We start from the raw sequence: 16,519 nt of genomic DNA, 5'->3' as shown, positions 1-16,519 counted from the left end.
CTTTACTGAAATTATTCAGTGAAAGGATTAATAATTTTACTGACTTTTTTTTTTAATAATTTTTAAAGATAGGTAGGAATTAATACAAGCCTGACAACTTGGCTTTTGTGTTAAACTATGTAAATGCAGAAAGCATATGAGGTTCTTTCTCCCTTTCCTGTAGTTGATTCTTTACAGTCTATATCTTATCTTCCCTCATTCTGTTTTTACAAAACAGAATTTCTTTAAGAAGTCTTTGCATCTTACCCTCCTCTTTTATTTAAATTAGTCTATCAAAAAAGTAGCAAATGTAGCCTTTGACTAAATGAGGTTTGGGGTTTTTTAATAAAAACAGATGTTTTGTTGCCCTGTTTCCTAATACGTCTTTCCAGCTTCACTCTACAGAGTGTGACCTAGGTTTTCTTTTACTGTGTGCTATTCATGCCCCACTCAAAGCAGAATGATTAGCCTCCTTATGTCTTATATCTTGGGAGGAGTTGGTGCTTCTTTATTTAAAAACCTTATCACTGTAGTGTACAAATGCCTCAGAAACAGTGTAATGTTCACCATCATAAAGGAGTGGTTGAGGTTATCTTTTCTGACAGGGAAGTGAGAGTAGGAAGTTTTTACAAATGGTGAATGACAAATTTGGGTTGTCTGTGTCTGATCTACCAAATAGTGAGCATTCTGTGGTGCTTCTCAGGTGTCTCCCTGTGTGTCCCTGTTCCACTGGCATCTGATCCTGCTTTCCAACACAAGCAAGTCACAAATTTTTCCTTCCTTTCATTCCGACTAAGATGCTTTTGATTATTCCTTGGGAACACTAGCAGGAAAGTAACTGTGAACCTGAGAGAAAAAGTCCTTCCAATCAGTTTTGGTGCCTTGATCTGCCTTAGTTTAGGCAAAATGGAAGAAGCTGTTACAGGAAGAGGCCTTCAGAGTTTCCAAGTCCCAAGACTGAACATAGGCAGTTGTTCTGTAAAACTAAACAAGTTTGTGGGGTTGTGGTTTTTTTTCCCCCCACCCCACACTCAGTAACGAATGGGGTTTCCAAATACTTTGGTAACTAAAACCAAGAGAATACTCAGCATACCAATACCATACACATTGCCAGGGAGCTGCTCCTTAAGAGAAGGCAAACCAAGAGCCAAGGAGGAATCACACTGCCAGCAGGTCAGGGTCCTCACCAGCCAGGATGCAGTCCCACAGTACCTGAGCAAGGTGAGCAGGACAGAACAGAAGACGGTGTCCCAGTCCAATCAAGAGTTCAGATCATAAGGCAATATCATGGCAATGAGGCAGGTCCAAGGTCAAGCCATTTAGTCAACCTGCAGGTCAGGGTTAGGATCAGGTCCAGGAATCACCAGGCAGGTCTACAGAAATGAGGCAGGGCTGAGCTCAAGCCAGGAATAAGTCTGCAGCTACAGGTCCAGATCCAGGGAGAGAGTCTTCAGGGAGAAGGTATGGGGATGTGAAGCTTAAATAGAGCCCGTGAGCCCATGGGCAGAGGGTGTGGGGTGGAGGACCCGGGTGAGGCTTGTCAGGGCCATCAAGGTCTTTTAGTGCCCTCAGGGTCCTGACACATATGAAGTGACTTACATCCAAGGCCAAATTTGCCCAATTTTCATGAAAATAGAAAACAGCACACCACCATCATGAGTGCCGAACCTCCAAACAAATATGAAATCTCTCCTCCCAATCCTGAAAGCTCTTGAATATTTCAAAGAAAAAGCCCCCAAAATATCTGCAGGATATTCTCGATCTCTTTTGCAGAAACAGCTGCATTATGCTGGTAGAAGTTGTCCATAACTGCTCAGTGGGTAGAAGATGCCCAGCCGGTAACATGTCAGATCAAAGGTTTCAAAGGTGGCAAAGTTCTAAGCAACTTAAATAAGATCTTAGGGTCAAACGCTCTTAATAACTAGTAAAAGCTAAACTAGCTAGCAGATAATAATTTTACAGTGCATAAGTACATGTTTTGTTTTAAATAAAGTGTGTATCTCTACCCAGATTATGAAAACTTCCAGTTATTAAGTTTTTGGTACCCAAAATATTAAACGTGAACCCGCAACAATCACTTGAATGCAGTTTACAGTATGATTTTTTGATCTTTTACTTGGCAAGTTTGCATTTGAAATAGTATGGGAAAAGACCTGTGAAGGCATTTGCATGAAAAATTGACAAATGGGAAGATAAAGGTTGACAAGAAGAGTGGAGGGAAAAAAAAGTATTGGAGACTTGTAATGCTGGAAAAGATAGTGTGACAGAATACTGACAATCAATCCAAGCAGTTTGAAACTGAGCTGGGGGAAAAGGAAGGCACCAGATAGATTGAAAATGGGTAGAAGTGAGTGCAATACAAATATGTGCAAGAAAGGCAGTCTTAGCTTTGTGTGGATTTAAGGAGATTGGAGTGCGTACCTAGAAAGCCAGAAGAGGGGAAAAAGAGAAAGGAGGGATAACAACATAGTTTAAATGTAAATAGGAAAGAGATTTTTCTTAAATTATATTTTCTCTGTAACAGTAAGAAGCAAGACAGAGAATATGAATCATTTAGGCAAAGTTTATACTGAGATATATAAAGTAGAGAGATCTGTGATATTCAGCATTGTATTTCTTGATAGCAGTAAAGTTGCAGCTGTAGTACTGTGCTTGCACCACTCGGCAAGATATCTATAGAGAACCCAAAATAGAACAGGGAGGATAATGAGAAGATCTGTAAAATATGACCTATGAGAAACTATTGCAACAACTGGGGCAGTTTAGTCTAGAAAAGTCATGAGAGACGTGACAAAAATACCAACCTACCTGCTGAATGTCAGCTCTCTACTCCAAATCCTCAAACCGTTGTTTCAAAATGTTAACCATATGAGTCATACAAAAAGCAAAAGAGAGTAAATCTGTTCTCTATGTCCAGTAGAAAAAGCAAGCAGGGGCAATAGATTGCAGCAATGGAGGTTCAGGTTAGACATTAAGAAAAACTTTCTAATAAGAAAGAACAAACAGTGGTAAGAGTGGATGGACTAGATAGTTGGGGCTCTGGGAAGGGAATGACCAACAGAGGTTAGCTAATCGAAGTGCTTCCCAACCTCTGTGCATCCAGCAGGAGAGTCCCACTGCCAGAAATCCTTCATCCTCCCCTGACAACCCAATAATTAAAAGCTTGATTAAAATTAGCAAGGACAACAGAACAATCAAGTAACGGGACAGACAGACCTAACATTACCCACACTAAGTGACCGTCTCTCTGACTGTGGAAAAATAAAATGAAGACAGATAACCTCTTGGTCAAAAACCAACCATAATTTCTCACCATTTTCTTCAAAAGTGCTTGTAAAAGTAGTTCATGAAAGCAAGAACACAAAGAACCTACCCCAAAGTGGGTAGCCCCACTTATTCAAAACAGTGCTATAAAGCGTGAATGAATGGCATCATCAAAAGCCACTATTTTCAAGAATTTATGGATTTCAGATAATTTATATATAAACCATACTGGAATTAACATGACATTTTTACTTAAACTCTTATATAAAGATTGACTAATTTGATTCTATACAAGTATCCTGTATTTATTAAAAATCACATCTCCACTATGGAATTATGGAAAGAACCAGGTTTAAGATTATGTTATACCAAATCCTATGTTTTTACTTTTCATAATTTAGGGACTGTCATTGCATATAAAAGAAACCTTATAGATTTAGTCCATATACAATTCTATAAGACTCTTTCATAAATAGGAAATATTTTGGATTTATTCTAACAAAAAGGTGGTAGTTTGCAAGCACTGTACGTTCCACTGGAATGACAAACTACAACTTAAAAATGAATTAAAGCTACAGTAGCAGACAACATTACATGGAAGCAGCAAAGCGATGATGTTGGAGGTGGTGAAACCAATAGGGTGTATTTTAATTCATACCTTTCGTTCTCTCCCTTTATTTTCCCACCTATGCAGGTGGGAAAAAAAAATCTGCCACTGTCGGGTTTTAATCTCAGTCTAAAAATATGTGATTTAACTAACTGATCTTCTCAGCAATCTTTTTCTGCTATTTTTTGACTACTAATTGTAGCATGTCTAGAATTAGTATGACATAGGTAGATACCTACATACTTACATAGAAACATAGTATTTTAACTAATCTGCTCCAGACATAAGCCATTCCTCCATTTGATAAAGTCTTGCAGTTGACAGTCATTAAAACCTTCAGGATCCAAAATATATACATTGAAGCAAAATTCAGCTCATCTGTTAAATATTCAATAATTTATTCTATGATGTTTTCTGTAGATGTTTGGCTTTGAAGTCAAACGCTATTTAACCATACCAGTCCCTGGTTTTCCACAGTTCCCTGCTGACTTTTGAGCAGAAGTTACATGAGGGTCTATTTCTCTTCATTATGATTCGGTTGTAAGTCAGAAGACTCTTGCAGCCTCTCTCATGCGAAGACCATTTTAAATACAACTTCTGCTGTGCTAGCTGGTGCTTGAGATCGATCCACTGAGGCACTTCAGACACTTGATGGTATTCTCCAAGGGCTGCAATGCCTTCCAGTCCCTGCTGTCACAGAGGACATCAGAATAATGGAGTATCTTTGCTTTTATAAAGCAAATGTCGCGGTCCTTAGCCTGGAGACTTTGTTGAGTATTTACAGACTTCTCTGTAGTAGTAAGATCTCTGGACAACTGTGAGCAACTAAGCCAAAATACCTTGTTAGCAAGTGGCTTGGATGTAAGTCATTATACTCTGCTGCAGATAGCAGGCTGTATCACTGCTTTACCATTAGAAGGAGCAGAAAGCACTCCTTGTTAAGTAGTTGTGAAATGCATGTCATTTCCCTGCTCAAGTGGTTTGAGGTCTTTAATGGGCATATTCGCAATTTCCAAGTACAGGTTGCTCCTTCTAGGGATTTTGCCTTAAGATAAGGATGCAGTTAGCGTACACTATAGCTGTGAACACAGCATAGCTATGAACCTGGATATAGTAAGTTTGATGAAGTAAGCTTCTTGCTTGTCTTAATCCATCAAATATAGAGAAAAAGAACCCCTCTGAGGGAAGTGGACACATTAATTCATGTTCAGATTTCAGCCATGTTGGCCTACCAGTGCTAGTCTGCTGAATCTGTTTAACATGCGTAAAGGCATGACAGAGGTTTTATAGGTGCTGGTGTCGACAAGGAATTGAAGTTTGTTTAGTTACAGTTGTGGGCACTGATCAATGCTCCACTAAAAGATTTTAAAAATATGAATGGCTAAATAGAAAACGAAAAAAAAAAAAGCAAGAAGATATTTAAAAATTAGGGCTTGAAGATATAGAAGAATCTACACAGAATATTTGTCTCTATAATGTTCAGCTGCCCACGAAGCTCAGAGAGGGATAATACTTTCAGTTTGAGAAAGGAGAGATTTAAATGTAACACCTAAACATATTAATTTTTTATATTTTTCATACTTTGAGAATTAATTGTTCCAGTTGCGAACTGAAATTCCGTATAGAAAAAGCCCCACCACATATCAGACTGTTGTGGTTTAACCCCAGTCAGAAGGCAAGCACCACGCAGCCGCTCCCTCACTCCCCCACCCCTGCTCCCGGTGGGATGGGGAGGAGAATCGGGAAAGAAGGCAGAACTCGTGGGTTGAGATAAGAACAGTTTAATAACTAAAGTAAAATATAATACTAACAATAATAATAATGAAATATAATAATAATAATAATAATAATAATAATAATGAAAAGGAATATAACAAAAAAAAAGGGGGGGGAACCCCAGTGATGCACAATGCAATTGCTCACCACCCACTGACCGATGCCAGAGCTGCGATCTGCCCCTCCTGGCCAACTCCCCCCCCCCCATTTATATACTGGGCATGACGTTCCATGGTATGGAATACCCCTTTGGCTAGTTCAGGTCAGCTGCCCCGGCTCTGCTCCCTCCCAGCTCCTTGCACACCTGCTTGCTGGCAGAGCATGGGAAACTGAAAAGTCCTTGGCTTAAGATAAGCGCTACTTAGCAACAACTAAAACATCAGAGTGTTATCAACATCATTCTCACACTAAATCCAAAACCCAGCACTGTACCAGCTACTAAGAAGAGAGTTAACTCTGTCCCAGCCGAAACCAGGACACAGACAGAACCTTCCTAATGGCTAAGATTTTTCCCTATTTGCTGTCTATACAGTTCAGACATTGGAATTAGTGTAAGAGGATTGGGATCATGGTTTCCTGGCTTGTTTGCATGTAATGTTAATTTACGCACCCTGGGACAGGATTTTTATCCATCAGATGTCTATTCAAGCCCTAGCAGCTGTTGCCAAGAGCTCAGTCATTAAAGGCAGTGGCTATATGTCCCTGTTACTTCTGAAGGAATGGCAGGAGGATGCCCAGGAGACCGTACTCAGCCTGGTGCAGGATAATTGGTTACATAAAAGAAATTAGATGCATGAACCTTCCCACCCATCGCTCTTGCTCCACTGTTCTTTTAAAAGTTGGCTGACTTGTAAGGATTTGCAGAAGACCATCTGCTGAGCTTCTCCAGTCAAACCTATTTTTTATTTATTTATTTTAGAGAGTAAAGAAGACACACTCCAGCCTTTTGAAAGCCCATTTTGCCCCCACAGCTAGATGAAGATGCAATTTAGGGTATCTTATTCAAGATATCCAATACATTGACTAAGGTCATCAGAGACAAGATGGCCTGTGACAAGTTCTATCTGGATAGGCATGACAGACCCCACAACCTTCCCTCTGCCATTATTTCAACTCTCTCTCTCTCTATTAATGAGGTACGCAACATTTCTTAATCATGCTGTTCAAACAGAAGGGAAAAAAAAAAAAAGTATTTCCCAGAGGTGGAAATTAAATAAGCAGCAAGAAAAGTATTCCACTTTCACTTTGAAGTTCTGGCACACTTAGGTAGGTGATAACACTACTGCAAGAGAGACATTGTTCTTTAATGCTACATGTATACGGAAAAACTTATCTCTATAGAAGACGAATCAAAATGCAGCTGGAGTCAACAGCAAACTCTCAGCATGAAAGCAAAGATGAAATTCGCCCTTTTGTGCTGCAAATATATAAAAGGCAAGGGAGTTTACCTTTCCAGTTTATTGGCAATCATCCAGCTGCAAGAAGGTCCGTTTCCCTCTCGTCTCTATTCCCACGCACCCGCCTGGTCAGGGAGGGCTGGACACTGACCCCGGATACGTCCGCACCTCGTGCTACTCCTTCAGCACACCGGCGCCCGTCTCTTAAGAGCTGGCCTATGTGGTTGGGTTTATAAAAGGGCTACCTGCTACCTCTGGCTGCTCTAGTCCTAACACTGCTCAGCCATGCTGTCCAAATACTCTTCTAACGGCATAACGCTCCTGCAAATATTTTTCCTCAGAAAATGAGCTACAAATTTCGGGCAGAGTGCTGCATTAATCATGGTTTAATCATTTCCCTGGAGTATGCTTTCCATAATGTGTGAGTAGCCCTCACAGAATAACTGATAAAGGAACTTAGTTATGAGAAAAAGATTCAGCTGTGAGATTTAGTTAGTTTGGCTACCTGTTTTCCTTGCTCAGTCACCTCTTTTGGCATGTATTTTCCTTTTTCCTTGACTGCTGTCTCATTCTTTCTTTTCACATTCTCTTTTCTTTCTACTTTCTTTCTCATCTCCTCTTCTTTGCTTACCTACCCCTTTCCCTTTCACATAGCTCATGTGGTTTTTTGTATTGCACTTGGCCTCCCTTGAAGGTGAGCAAAAGATAAGACATTTGAAATGAAGCTCTCAAGTCCTAGGGAATGACCCTGAGGCACAAATCTCCTGTAACTCCTCATGGCTTTGGATGGCCTTGAATGTTTGTGTCCCTTGATGAAGTCTGATTTTTAAAAACAATGCTCACAGTGCCCACTGCAGCTAAGTACTGCTGGAGTCCACTTTAACGAATCTGTCAAGGTTAGCAATAGCCAATGGAGTCTCTCTGTTCTAAAAAGCATTGGCTTTATATTATCTTGATCATATTCTCTTGCTATGTAAGAGTAAGAAGGCCAGGTATCTCGCTTCAGCAGTATAGAAGCCACAGCCGCACAGCACGGCTGACGATGTAGTCGTGACTCCTGGGCAGGCATGAGCCACGTTCCTCGCTAAGGGCCTGGGAATTCTGTCACGTATTTGGCTGTGATAGAAACGTTTCACTGCGTGTAGACGGAGCTGCTAGCATTACGACTACGCCCTTTTATCCACCTCTTGGCGGAAGAGAATAACATTTTTACCCGAACGGTGATATAATCCCTTTCACTAAAAAGCAACTTTATTTCTTTAGTACCGCAGATTTGCAAAAGCACTGCCTGGAAACTCAACCCAAGTCGAAGTGAGTGTGTATTTCTGAAAGAAACACACCCCTGTCCCCTGAATGCTTTTGACGTCACTGACTGAAAACCACGTAACACACGGCAGTGCCCAGATATTTCAGCCCTACTCCGAAGAGCCGCTCCCACCCACCACCTTTTTCCTCCCCAGGGAGGGTAAGCGGGCGGCCGCTCCTGGCCCACCCCCGGAGGCGGTGCCAAGCACCGGGCGCCGCGGGGAGCCCTGCCGCCGCTGCCCCCCCCCCCGGCGGCCCGCCGCGCAGCTAGGGGGGCGGGGCGGGGCGCGTGGCGCTGCGGGCAGGAGCTGTCCGTTCAGCACCGCGCCCGCCCGCGCCGTCTCCTCCCCCGCCTCCCGCCCATCACCGCGGTCAGTTTTGAACGGGTCGAACCTCACCGCAGGTCACCGTGAGGGACTCACGGAGGCCGGCCAGGGCCGGCGGGCCCGTGGGAGGTGTAGGCTGAAGCGGCGCCCGGCCCGGCTGTGCAGCTGTGCACGGGTTCGGGGGAGACACGCCAGTGCGGCGCTCTCGGCGCGCCTTCTGCCTCCCAAATGCCCGCGCCGCTCGGGCACGCCTCGGCGCGTGGCACTACGCCGGGCCTAAGGAGGGCACACCCCGCCCCGGTGCGGCGCGGGGAGGACACGGTTCTGGGGGACCGGAGCAGGCGCCCCGAGCGGGCTGCCCGCCAGCGGAGGGCCGCAGCGCCGCGGGCCCGCCACCGCCGCGGGGGCCGGGGCCGGCCGGGGAGCCGCCGGGGGCCGCGGTGGCGCGGCGGGGGTAGCAGCCAACCAGGAGGCCGCATGCAAATGAGCGCGGCGTCCCCCGCGCGGAGGGGGCGGCGGCGCGGCGGCCGCCCGGTTGCCATGGCGACGCGCGGCGGCCGTGCCCCCGAGCGGCTCCCGGGGAGACCCCCCGCGGGGCGGGCACGCGCGTGACGGCGGAGCCCCGCGCCGGGCGGGCCCGGGCGGCGGCGGCGGCGGCGGCGGGCGAGGCTGCCGCCGGCCATGCCAGTGCTCGCGCCCGATGCTGAGTCAGAAACAGGTATCCCGAAATCCCCCTCTGAGGCGCGGCGCTCGGAGGCCATGGAGGAGCTAGAGCACACCTGCCCCCAGCCTCGCCTGGTGAGTCGGGCCCGGCCCCGGGCGGGGGGCTCGGCCCCACCTCGGCCCTCCCGCCCGAGCCTCCCCGGGCGCTGCGGGGCGGCGGGGCGGGGGGCGAGTGCGGGAGGGGGGCGCGGCGGCGGGGCGGGGGCGAGGGAGGGAGAGGCCGGGGCCGTCTTACGGCGCGTCCCTTTGTGTAGCGCCGCGCCTCCGCGGGGAAAGGAAAAGCCGAGGCTGCTGCGGGGGCGGGCTGTCCCCGCACCTGCGGGTGCGGATCCCGTCCGGGCTGCCCTTGCTGTGCTTTGTCGTGTGGGGACTTCGGGGAGTGCAGTGACAGCTAGGCAGAATTTCTGGTCCCTTCTTTGAAAGCAAAAGAAAGAATCCCTCCAAGCCCCCGACGGATAAGGGTGCATCTGGGAAATGATGTGGCAAGGTCTGCCGCATTTGTGAAAGGCTCGCATGAAGTAGCCGGAGTACAAAGCCACGATTTCGGCTCAGGTAGTGGGAAGCATGTGACTCGGTAAAGCCCTATTACAGTAAAAAAAGCTGCATGCCTTTAATAATGAAGGCAGCGGAGCAGCGTACACTCGGAGGAGGCGGCTGCGGGGAGCGGTGGCCGGTCCCGGCCTCTCCCCGGGCCGCTGCGCGGTGCCCGAGCCGCGGCCCCGGCTCGCAGGCGCGTCCTGCCGGGGCCGGCAGCCTCCTCCTCCTCAGTGACCCTCCCGGGTCCTGCTGAGCCCTGCAGGCCAGCCCCTCGACCAGGTGTCGTGCACCCAGGAATGATAAACCCCACTTTTCTCAACTTCAGAGCCCAGTGAGGAGTTTCCTGTTCGATTCGGGATGTGTAAGGAAGAGAGTCTTGGAGAGCTGCGTTTTGGGGGGGACGGCTGGATGAGGGAGAGCCGGGAGAGCGATAGTAGAAATAAACTCCTTTGATGGTCTTTGGTTAAAGGTGAGGGAAGGCTCCCTCAGATCGTGCAGGCAACTTTACAAGGCTGCTGTACCCCAAGAGTTAAGGTTCTGAGAGCTGCCCTTTTTTCATGTGCTAATTTAAAATAATTGGAATGTTTCCTTGCTTCTTATTTAAACCTTTTATTATTCCCATCAGGAATGATCACTCCTTTCCCCAACATGGTATGCACCATTGGCAAGGCAGTAGAAAAATAATAATAACAATACATATACGCACACACACAAATGCAGAGACAGTATCAAGGTGTGAAAGTGCATGATGGATGCAACAGTTTAGTACTGGAAATTAGATCATTTAACACCAGAATTCAGTCACAGTCCTAATTAAAACATATTTAAACATCAAACTTCAGTAATTAAATTCAACGCTATTGAGACGTTGAGACGTTGTTCTGATATGACAAGAAATAGCAACAGTCGTTGGAGCTGACCTGAATTAATCTTTTCTACTTCCTAGTGTTATAATTAGAATCAACTTTAAAAAGAAGACTGTTAATTTGTTCATGGAAGGCTTTTGGAGCTGTTTTAATAGGGAAAGTTAGCTCACATGTTGTTACTGCAGTGTGTTCGTACAGGCTGTCTAAGATTTCTCTGTCAAAAGCTCAGATGTAACAACCCGTTTGAATATATTACTCTATGTAGTCTGACATGTTAAAAGATTTTAAAGAAAGAAGTGACAATATGATGCCAGTATTTACAGTATCATGCATTCCAGTATAATTTCTGTGGAAATTAAGGTGACAGCTAGAGTACACGAACAAAACAGGAATTCATTATGATGTTTTAGAGCTTCCTGAGTACCAATAATGGACAATGGAGACATTTTGAATAAAGATTTATGGAAAGTGTGTCCTTATAAAGTGATATTTTGTCAGTCAGCAGATCTTCATTATCTTCAGGCAAAAAAAAATTGCCTAGTGAAGTATAGTGCAATACACCGTACTTGTTAGGGCATAAGGAGTGATGCAAGCAAACGTAGTCAAGTCATGTCTAAAGTGAGAAGAATTCACAGCTGGTGTCCTGAAGAGTTAAAGTGAATCACCCTTTGACAGATGATCTAATAGCATGGATATCAAGTTCTTATCAGATCTTTTTTAAGATCTTCAGTACTTTCTCTGATCCCACTCCTTTGAAGGCAGCATGTACAGTGGTGGGCCAGTAAGCAAGTCACTTACTTCATTAATATAAATGAAAGAGGGTGTCTCAGTTAACATTTTAGTATCGTTGTATTATCCTGGACTTCAGGATGGCACCTCAGGATGGCTTTGGTACCTCAGAATGATATAACTGGTGGCAAGTAAAGTCTGTGATATTTACAGATGACTTTTTAATGCTGTTCATTGGTTATCACGCATCTCTAAAATTAATTATCTGGGCTTTCAAGTTCTTAATATAGGCTCATTTTTAAGAAGTAATTTTTGTTAAGAAAAGAAATATAACGTCAGAGTCAGCTCAAATTTTAGAAGATGAAAAGGGGGTTAGTTCTTTTCTGAAACAGTTGTCGTCCTTTTCATTAAAACAAGAATTATTTATTTAAAGCCTTAAAACTGTGAATATTTTTAATGGATATCTGCCACTAGATCCTCTGATTTTAGGCTATGGAGTCTGCTAGCTTGGCAGGAAGTGTCACAGTAGGACTAAAGAAAACCCCTGTATCCTTCAAAGAGCAGGAGAACAGGGGACATGGAAGGCAATTCTCAGGTAAGTTTCAATGTGTATTGAAACCTGATGTTTTCCAGTGCCTAGTACTGTTGTGATATAAATTGCCATTAATTTTTTCCCAAGACACTCTTTGGGTTTTCTTAACCCACTAGGGCATTAATGAGCATTCATGCTTCAGTCAATTCCCCGGGTCCATCTCTCACTTAATCTTTGCCTTCTTTACATTGTCAACTTCCACGTATCTGAATGCCAGGAAAATCTCCCTCTGAGTGACACGTGTACCTTAGTCTCAATGCACAACGGAGAAACAAACCAATCAGAGTTGCCACTTTATCTGTTGCAGTGATTTTAGCAGTTTTGTAGTCAAGAAAAAAACCCCACAAATAGTGTTTCTCCAATCCTGGTTTGTATAGTTTTGCATTTATCCATTTCTCGTCTGGACCAAACTGCTGGGTTAGGCCACTTTCTCATCTACCACTGTCCCATCCATTTTTTTAAGTGAGCATTGCTTCTCCTACTTAAACTCTAGGATACCCATGGTTTGGTCATAGGGGCTTTCATTGTTTTAAACGGGATAAACATCGCTGCTGGTCCTATCATGCCACACATTCAAGGTATGGCAGTTGCCCCCAGATGATAACTTTCAACAAGCTGCAGAGCACTGCTGGGCTGTGGATCTCAGCCTGGGAATCCCAGCGTTAGGGTTTGCCTGTGTGCATCTGTACTAAAAAGGCCCGTAAGTGAGGCAAGCTCTTAGTTTAACTGGATGGCAGAGATACTGTAGGAGGAAACACCAAAGAGTAAGTACAAAGCCTTGTGAAATGATTTGCTTGGTTTTTATAATTTATTTCTGTTCCTTGGGATCAAGAGTTTGACTTTGGTCCCACAAGACTTTGGTCCCACATGTGGGCAGCTCCTTGAAGGATCGGTGTGCACCTCGAGAATTACCAATCCTCACCCTGAAAGAAACAAACAGGCGCTTCAACACACTTTGTCCAGGAAGACAATTCCAGATAGTGTCTTTCATAAAAGGAAAAAATGGCAATTTATAAGGACAGTGCTGCAGATAAAGCAAAACTGAATACACATCGAAACATACTTGAAAACAAGCTTCAAAACCTACTGCTTGGTCTCATCTTTCCCTTGAACACACTGAGAGCTTCTTTTCCTCGTATTTCACGTCTCTCTCATCCAACACAGGCCTCAGTGGGAACATCTGGGAAAGTACTGTTGGGACCTGGGTACCAACGTCTTATTTTCAAAACTGGCTGAAGTCCTTAGGGTTAGGTCAGCTAAGGGAATGCAGGGCAACGAAAAGTATGTTTCCATCGCAGTACCTACCTCGTTGTGCTTTGAGTCTAGTGTGAGATTGAGCCCGAATGAGGAATACAGGCTCTTCTGCAACACACAGGGAGTCAGGCACAACTTAAGGAACCTTAAGAAACCAGATAAGCAGAAAACCACCTGAATTAGCTGGTGAACTACAGGGTGCAGACAGGTGGGTGGTTGGTTTGGCCTGTGCTCGCGGGGACATTGGTGGGTAGAGGGCCAGGCAGGAATTAAGCAGCAGTTTTCATGAATTTAAAGTAAAGGGAATCTATCTTCAAGATGACGTAAAGAAGCAGATAGGTGCTTTTTGCTGTGTCTGCTCTGTTCTTGGCAATGCGAACCCAGGAATACTGGCCTGTTCCCGAGATCATGTTTACGTGACATCCGTGCTACCGTCAGATGCCTGTTCTCAGGCAGCTCGAGCTGTGGCCAGATCCCATTTGCCTGTGCAGGAAATGGCATCGGGGCCCTGTGTGGAAGTACCCAACTAGTTTTTTCTGCTTAGCATCACCATTGCAAGGACAAACTAACTGGAGACTTAGGACCTATCCATATGGCAGATAAAACATGTTCTGCCAAGGCACTGTAAGCATCAGGGCCATTTGAGGTTCACCCTGGCAATCCCAGTGCCTGCTCCCAAGCCTGGATTTACTTCTACTGCTGTGTCTTGAGATTCAGAGGCTACAGACTTTACAGTTCAATAGGAATTACGTATCAAATATCTTGGGGCTGCTGAATCTACAGTACTTTGGAGAATGAGACTCAGGTACAATTGTAGATCACAGCTCTCACATCATTTTAGGTATCAGGTGCTTTAGCCATTTTGTTTATTTTGTTGATTTTTTAGAAGAAATGAGAATACATGAATTCATTTTTTCAAATTATTCAAGTACATTTGGAAAACACTTTTTTTTTTTTTTTATTTTATTGAAGGGTAGAGGAGAACGTTTTAGTCACTCACTGGAGCTGTATAATGGTTTAAGGGGGCACTAGACTCCTTCAGACAATTTCCTTGTTGCTGCTGTTAAGCAATTAAATGTTAAGCACAAAATTTGAAATAATTGCAAGAAAAGTGTGCATGCCTGGGATTCCTATATTTTCATCCCTGGATGCCTTCCTCCCTTCGTATTTGCAAACAGTGTTTTGAGAGGGTCTGATGCAGCCTCTAGAATTATTTCAGATATTTTATTTCCATGAGCTTCCATAGATCTTCGTATTTATCTTTCCTGTATCACTGAAAGGTATACGCAATTTTAGTCAGAGGAGCTAGTGATGAATTTAGGGGGTTTTATTGTGGTTAAAAAGTGTCCCATGCATCTGTTTCTCTCTTACGTGATGTTATGACTTACGGGGTCTGCCATCTGTTTACTTCAGTGTGGAACTAAGCATAAATATATATGTAAATAGCCTTACATTTAAGGAACCCAAAGTGACTTTATTTGACCAAGTATCTTTTTGGTCCTTTACAAGTTTGGGTTTTGCTCTGGATTAATTTTCATTTTGATAAATGTTGGCTACTACATAAAAGCACAAACCTATAAAAACATGCCAAATGTGTTTTGCACTTGGGGACATGTAGCAATCTTTGCCGTACTTAAAAAAAAATAAACAATTGCGCTTAGACACCAAAAATCTGCTCTGATTTCCCTTTACTGCATCAAAGGACATGCAAGTGGTATACGTTCTGAAATGCCATAGTCTCTGCAAAAACATTTTGCAATACCTATTCGTCAGATATACAGAACTACAGATATTTTTTCAGGATTCACAAATGACACATAAACACAGGGAGAAAACATTACATTCTATGATGTATTGCATTCCTTGCTTGCAAATGCATATATGCAATGCTATTTTAGAAGCAGCTTTTACTAGGAGAATATTACCAATTTCTTAAACTGTGCTGTTGTCGTTACTATGAAGGTTTGTATCAGATCTTTAAAAAGGAGTAGAAAACCATTGTAAATAGATTCTCTCTGCTCCCTCCTCAAAAACATAAACAACATTGTAACGTAACATATGTATAAAATATAAAAAGAAACCCAACACATACATGGATGTGGAGCAGAAGAAATACAGAATTAGGAGCCAAATACTAACTACACGGGCAAGAAGTATGTGTAGCGTATAACTGCACATCCAGGATCATGCACAGACACTCAATGCAGCCAGAACTGTCTGTCCCAATACGTGCTTATACCTTTGTTTCCACATAATCTGCTTTCCTTTCCTACACACACGTAGACAGACAGCATAAGGTGAAAAGCTCTTGTGAAAGGCACTGGTTGAATCAGGGATCTGGTAGAGAAGCCCAGTGCACTCCCTGTGGGAAAATAGTTCTTCCCAGGGTGCTTCTGCCTGCCAGCTGGGGAACTGCAGAGAGTACGTGCCTCCTGTGCGGGAGGAAAAATGGGAGGTTTTTTGCTTCAAGGTAGCTCTACTTTGAGTAACAGTTTATATAAAATACTGTCCTACATCTGGCATGAAATAATTGATAGACGTTAAGTATCTTTATGTGGAAGCACAAGTAGAGATTGAATACTGGGCCAAATTCACCCAATTCACAGTCACTCAGTTCATTAACCCTTGCCTACGTTAAAGCTGAAGTTACGTCCTTTTAGCCATACATCAGGTGTGTACAGTAATGTACAAGTAAAAAGAAATGGGTATTAGAAATCCAAAACATATGAACTGACGTTATCTCCAGTTTCTGGATTGATCAATAAAACACAGAGTGGCATTAGAGCAGTGGTTACACATTTTTGGTCTGTTGACCGTGGCCAACCCTCAGCATTACTTGAGGGCAAGCAAGCACCTGCCATTCAGCGTTGAATTGCAAATGCACTACGGCCAGTTTGGTTCTGCAGTCCCCTTGCAACGTCCCCGTTTTGTGATGGTGTCTGCAGGCTGCCACTTGGTAACCAGTGCCCTGGTTACCTATGCAGCTGTCTACGGAAGGAGCCGCATACTTCTTTATCCTGAAATACTGCATATCCCTCCTCAGTGCCGGGACATCTGACAGCTCGGCTAAGTCTCTAGCCATCAGGACAGGAGGACATCTAGGCTCACAGGCTGCACGCCGCCTTAGCTGCGGTGTGTTCTTTCGATGAGCCCTACCTGGGTCA

At 44.3% G+C, this 16,519-nt stretch overlaps 1 protein-coding gene across 1 annotated transcript in view; it reads left to right on the top strand.

Moving 5' to 3' along the window:
• The first annotated feature begins 9,335 nt into the window (after positions 1-9,335).
• Positions 9,336-16,519, top strand: part of PCYT1B (phosphate cytidylyltransferase 1B, choline) — a 31,493-nt gene continuing 24,309 nt past the window's right edge. The window contains exon 1 of the mRNA XM_050905591.1: positions 9,336-9,452. Within this exon, the coding sequence (XP_050761548.1) occupies positions 9,336-9,452 (117 nt within the window). The remainder of the gene's footprint in view (positions 9,453-16,519) is intronic.

This window comes from Gymnogyps californianus, chromosome 1 (assembly GCF_018139145.2).
Source record: "Gymnogyps californianus isolate 813 chromosome 1, ASM1813914v2, whole genome shotgun sequence".
NCBI lineage: Eukaryota > Metazoa > Chordata > Aves > Accipitriformes > Cathartidae > Gymnogyps > Gymnogyps californianus.
The sequence above is the reverse complement of the archived record's forward strand: the minus strand, read 5'-3'. Positions and strand labels throughout refer to the sequence as shown.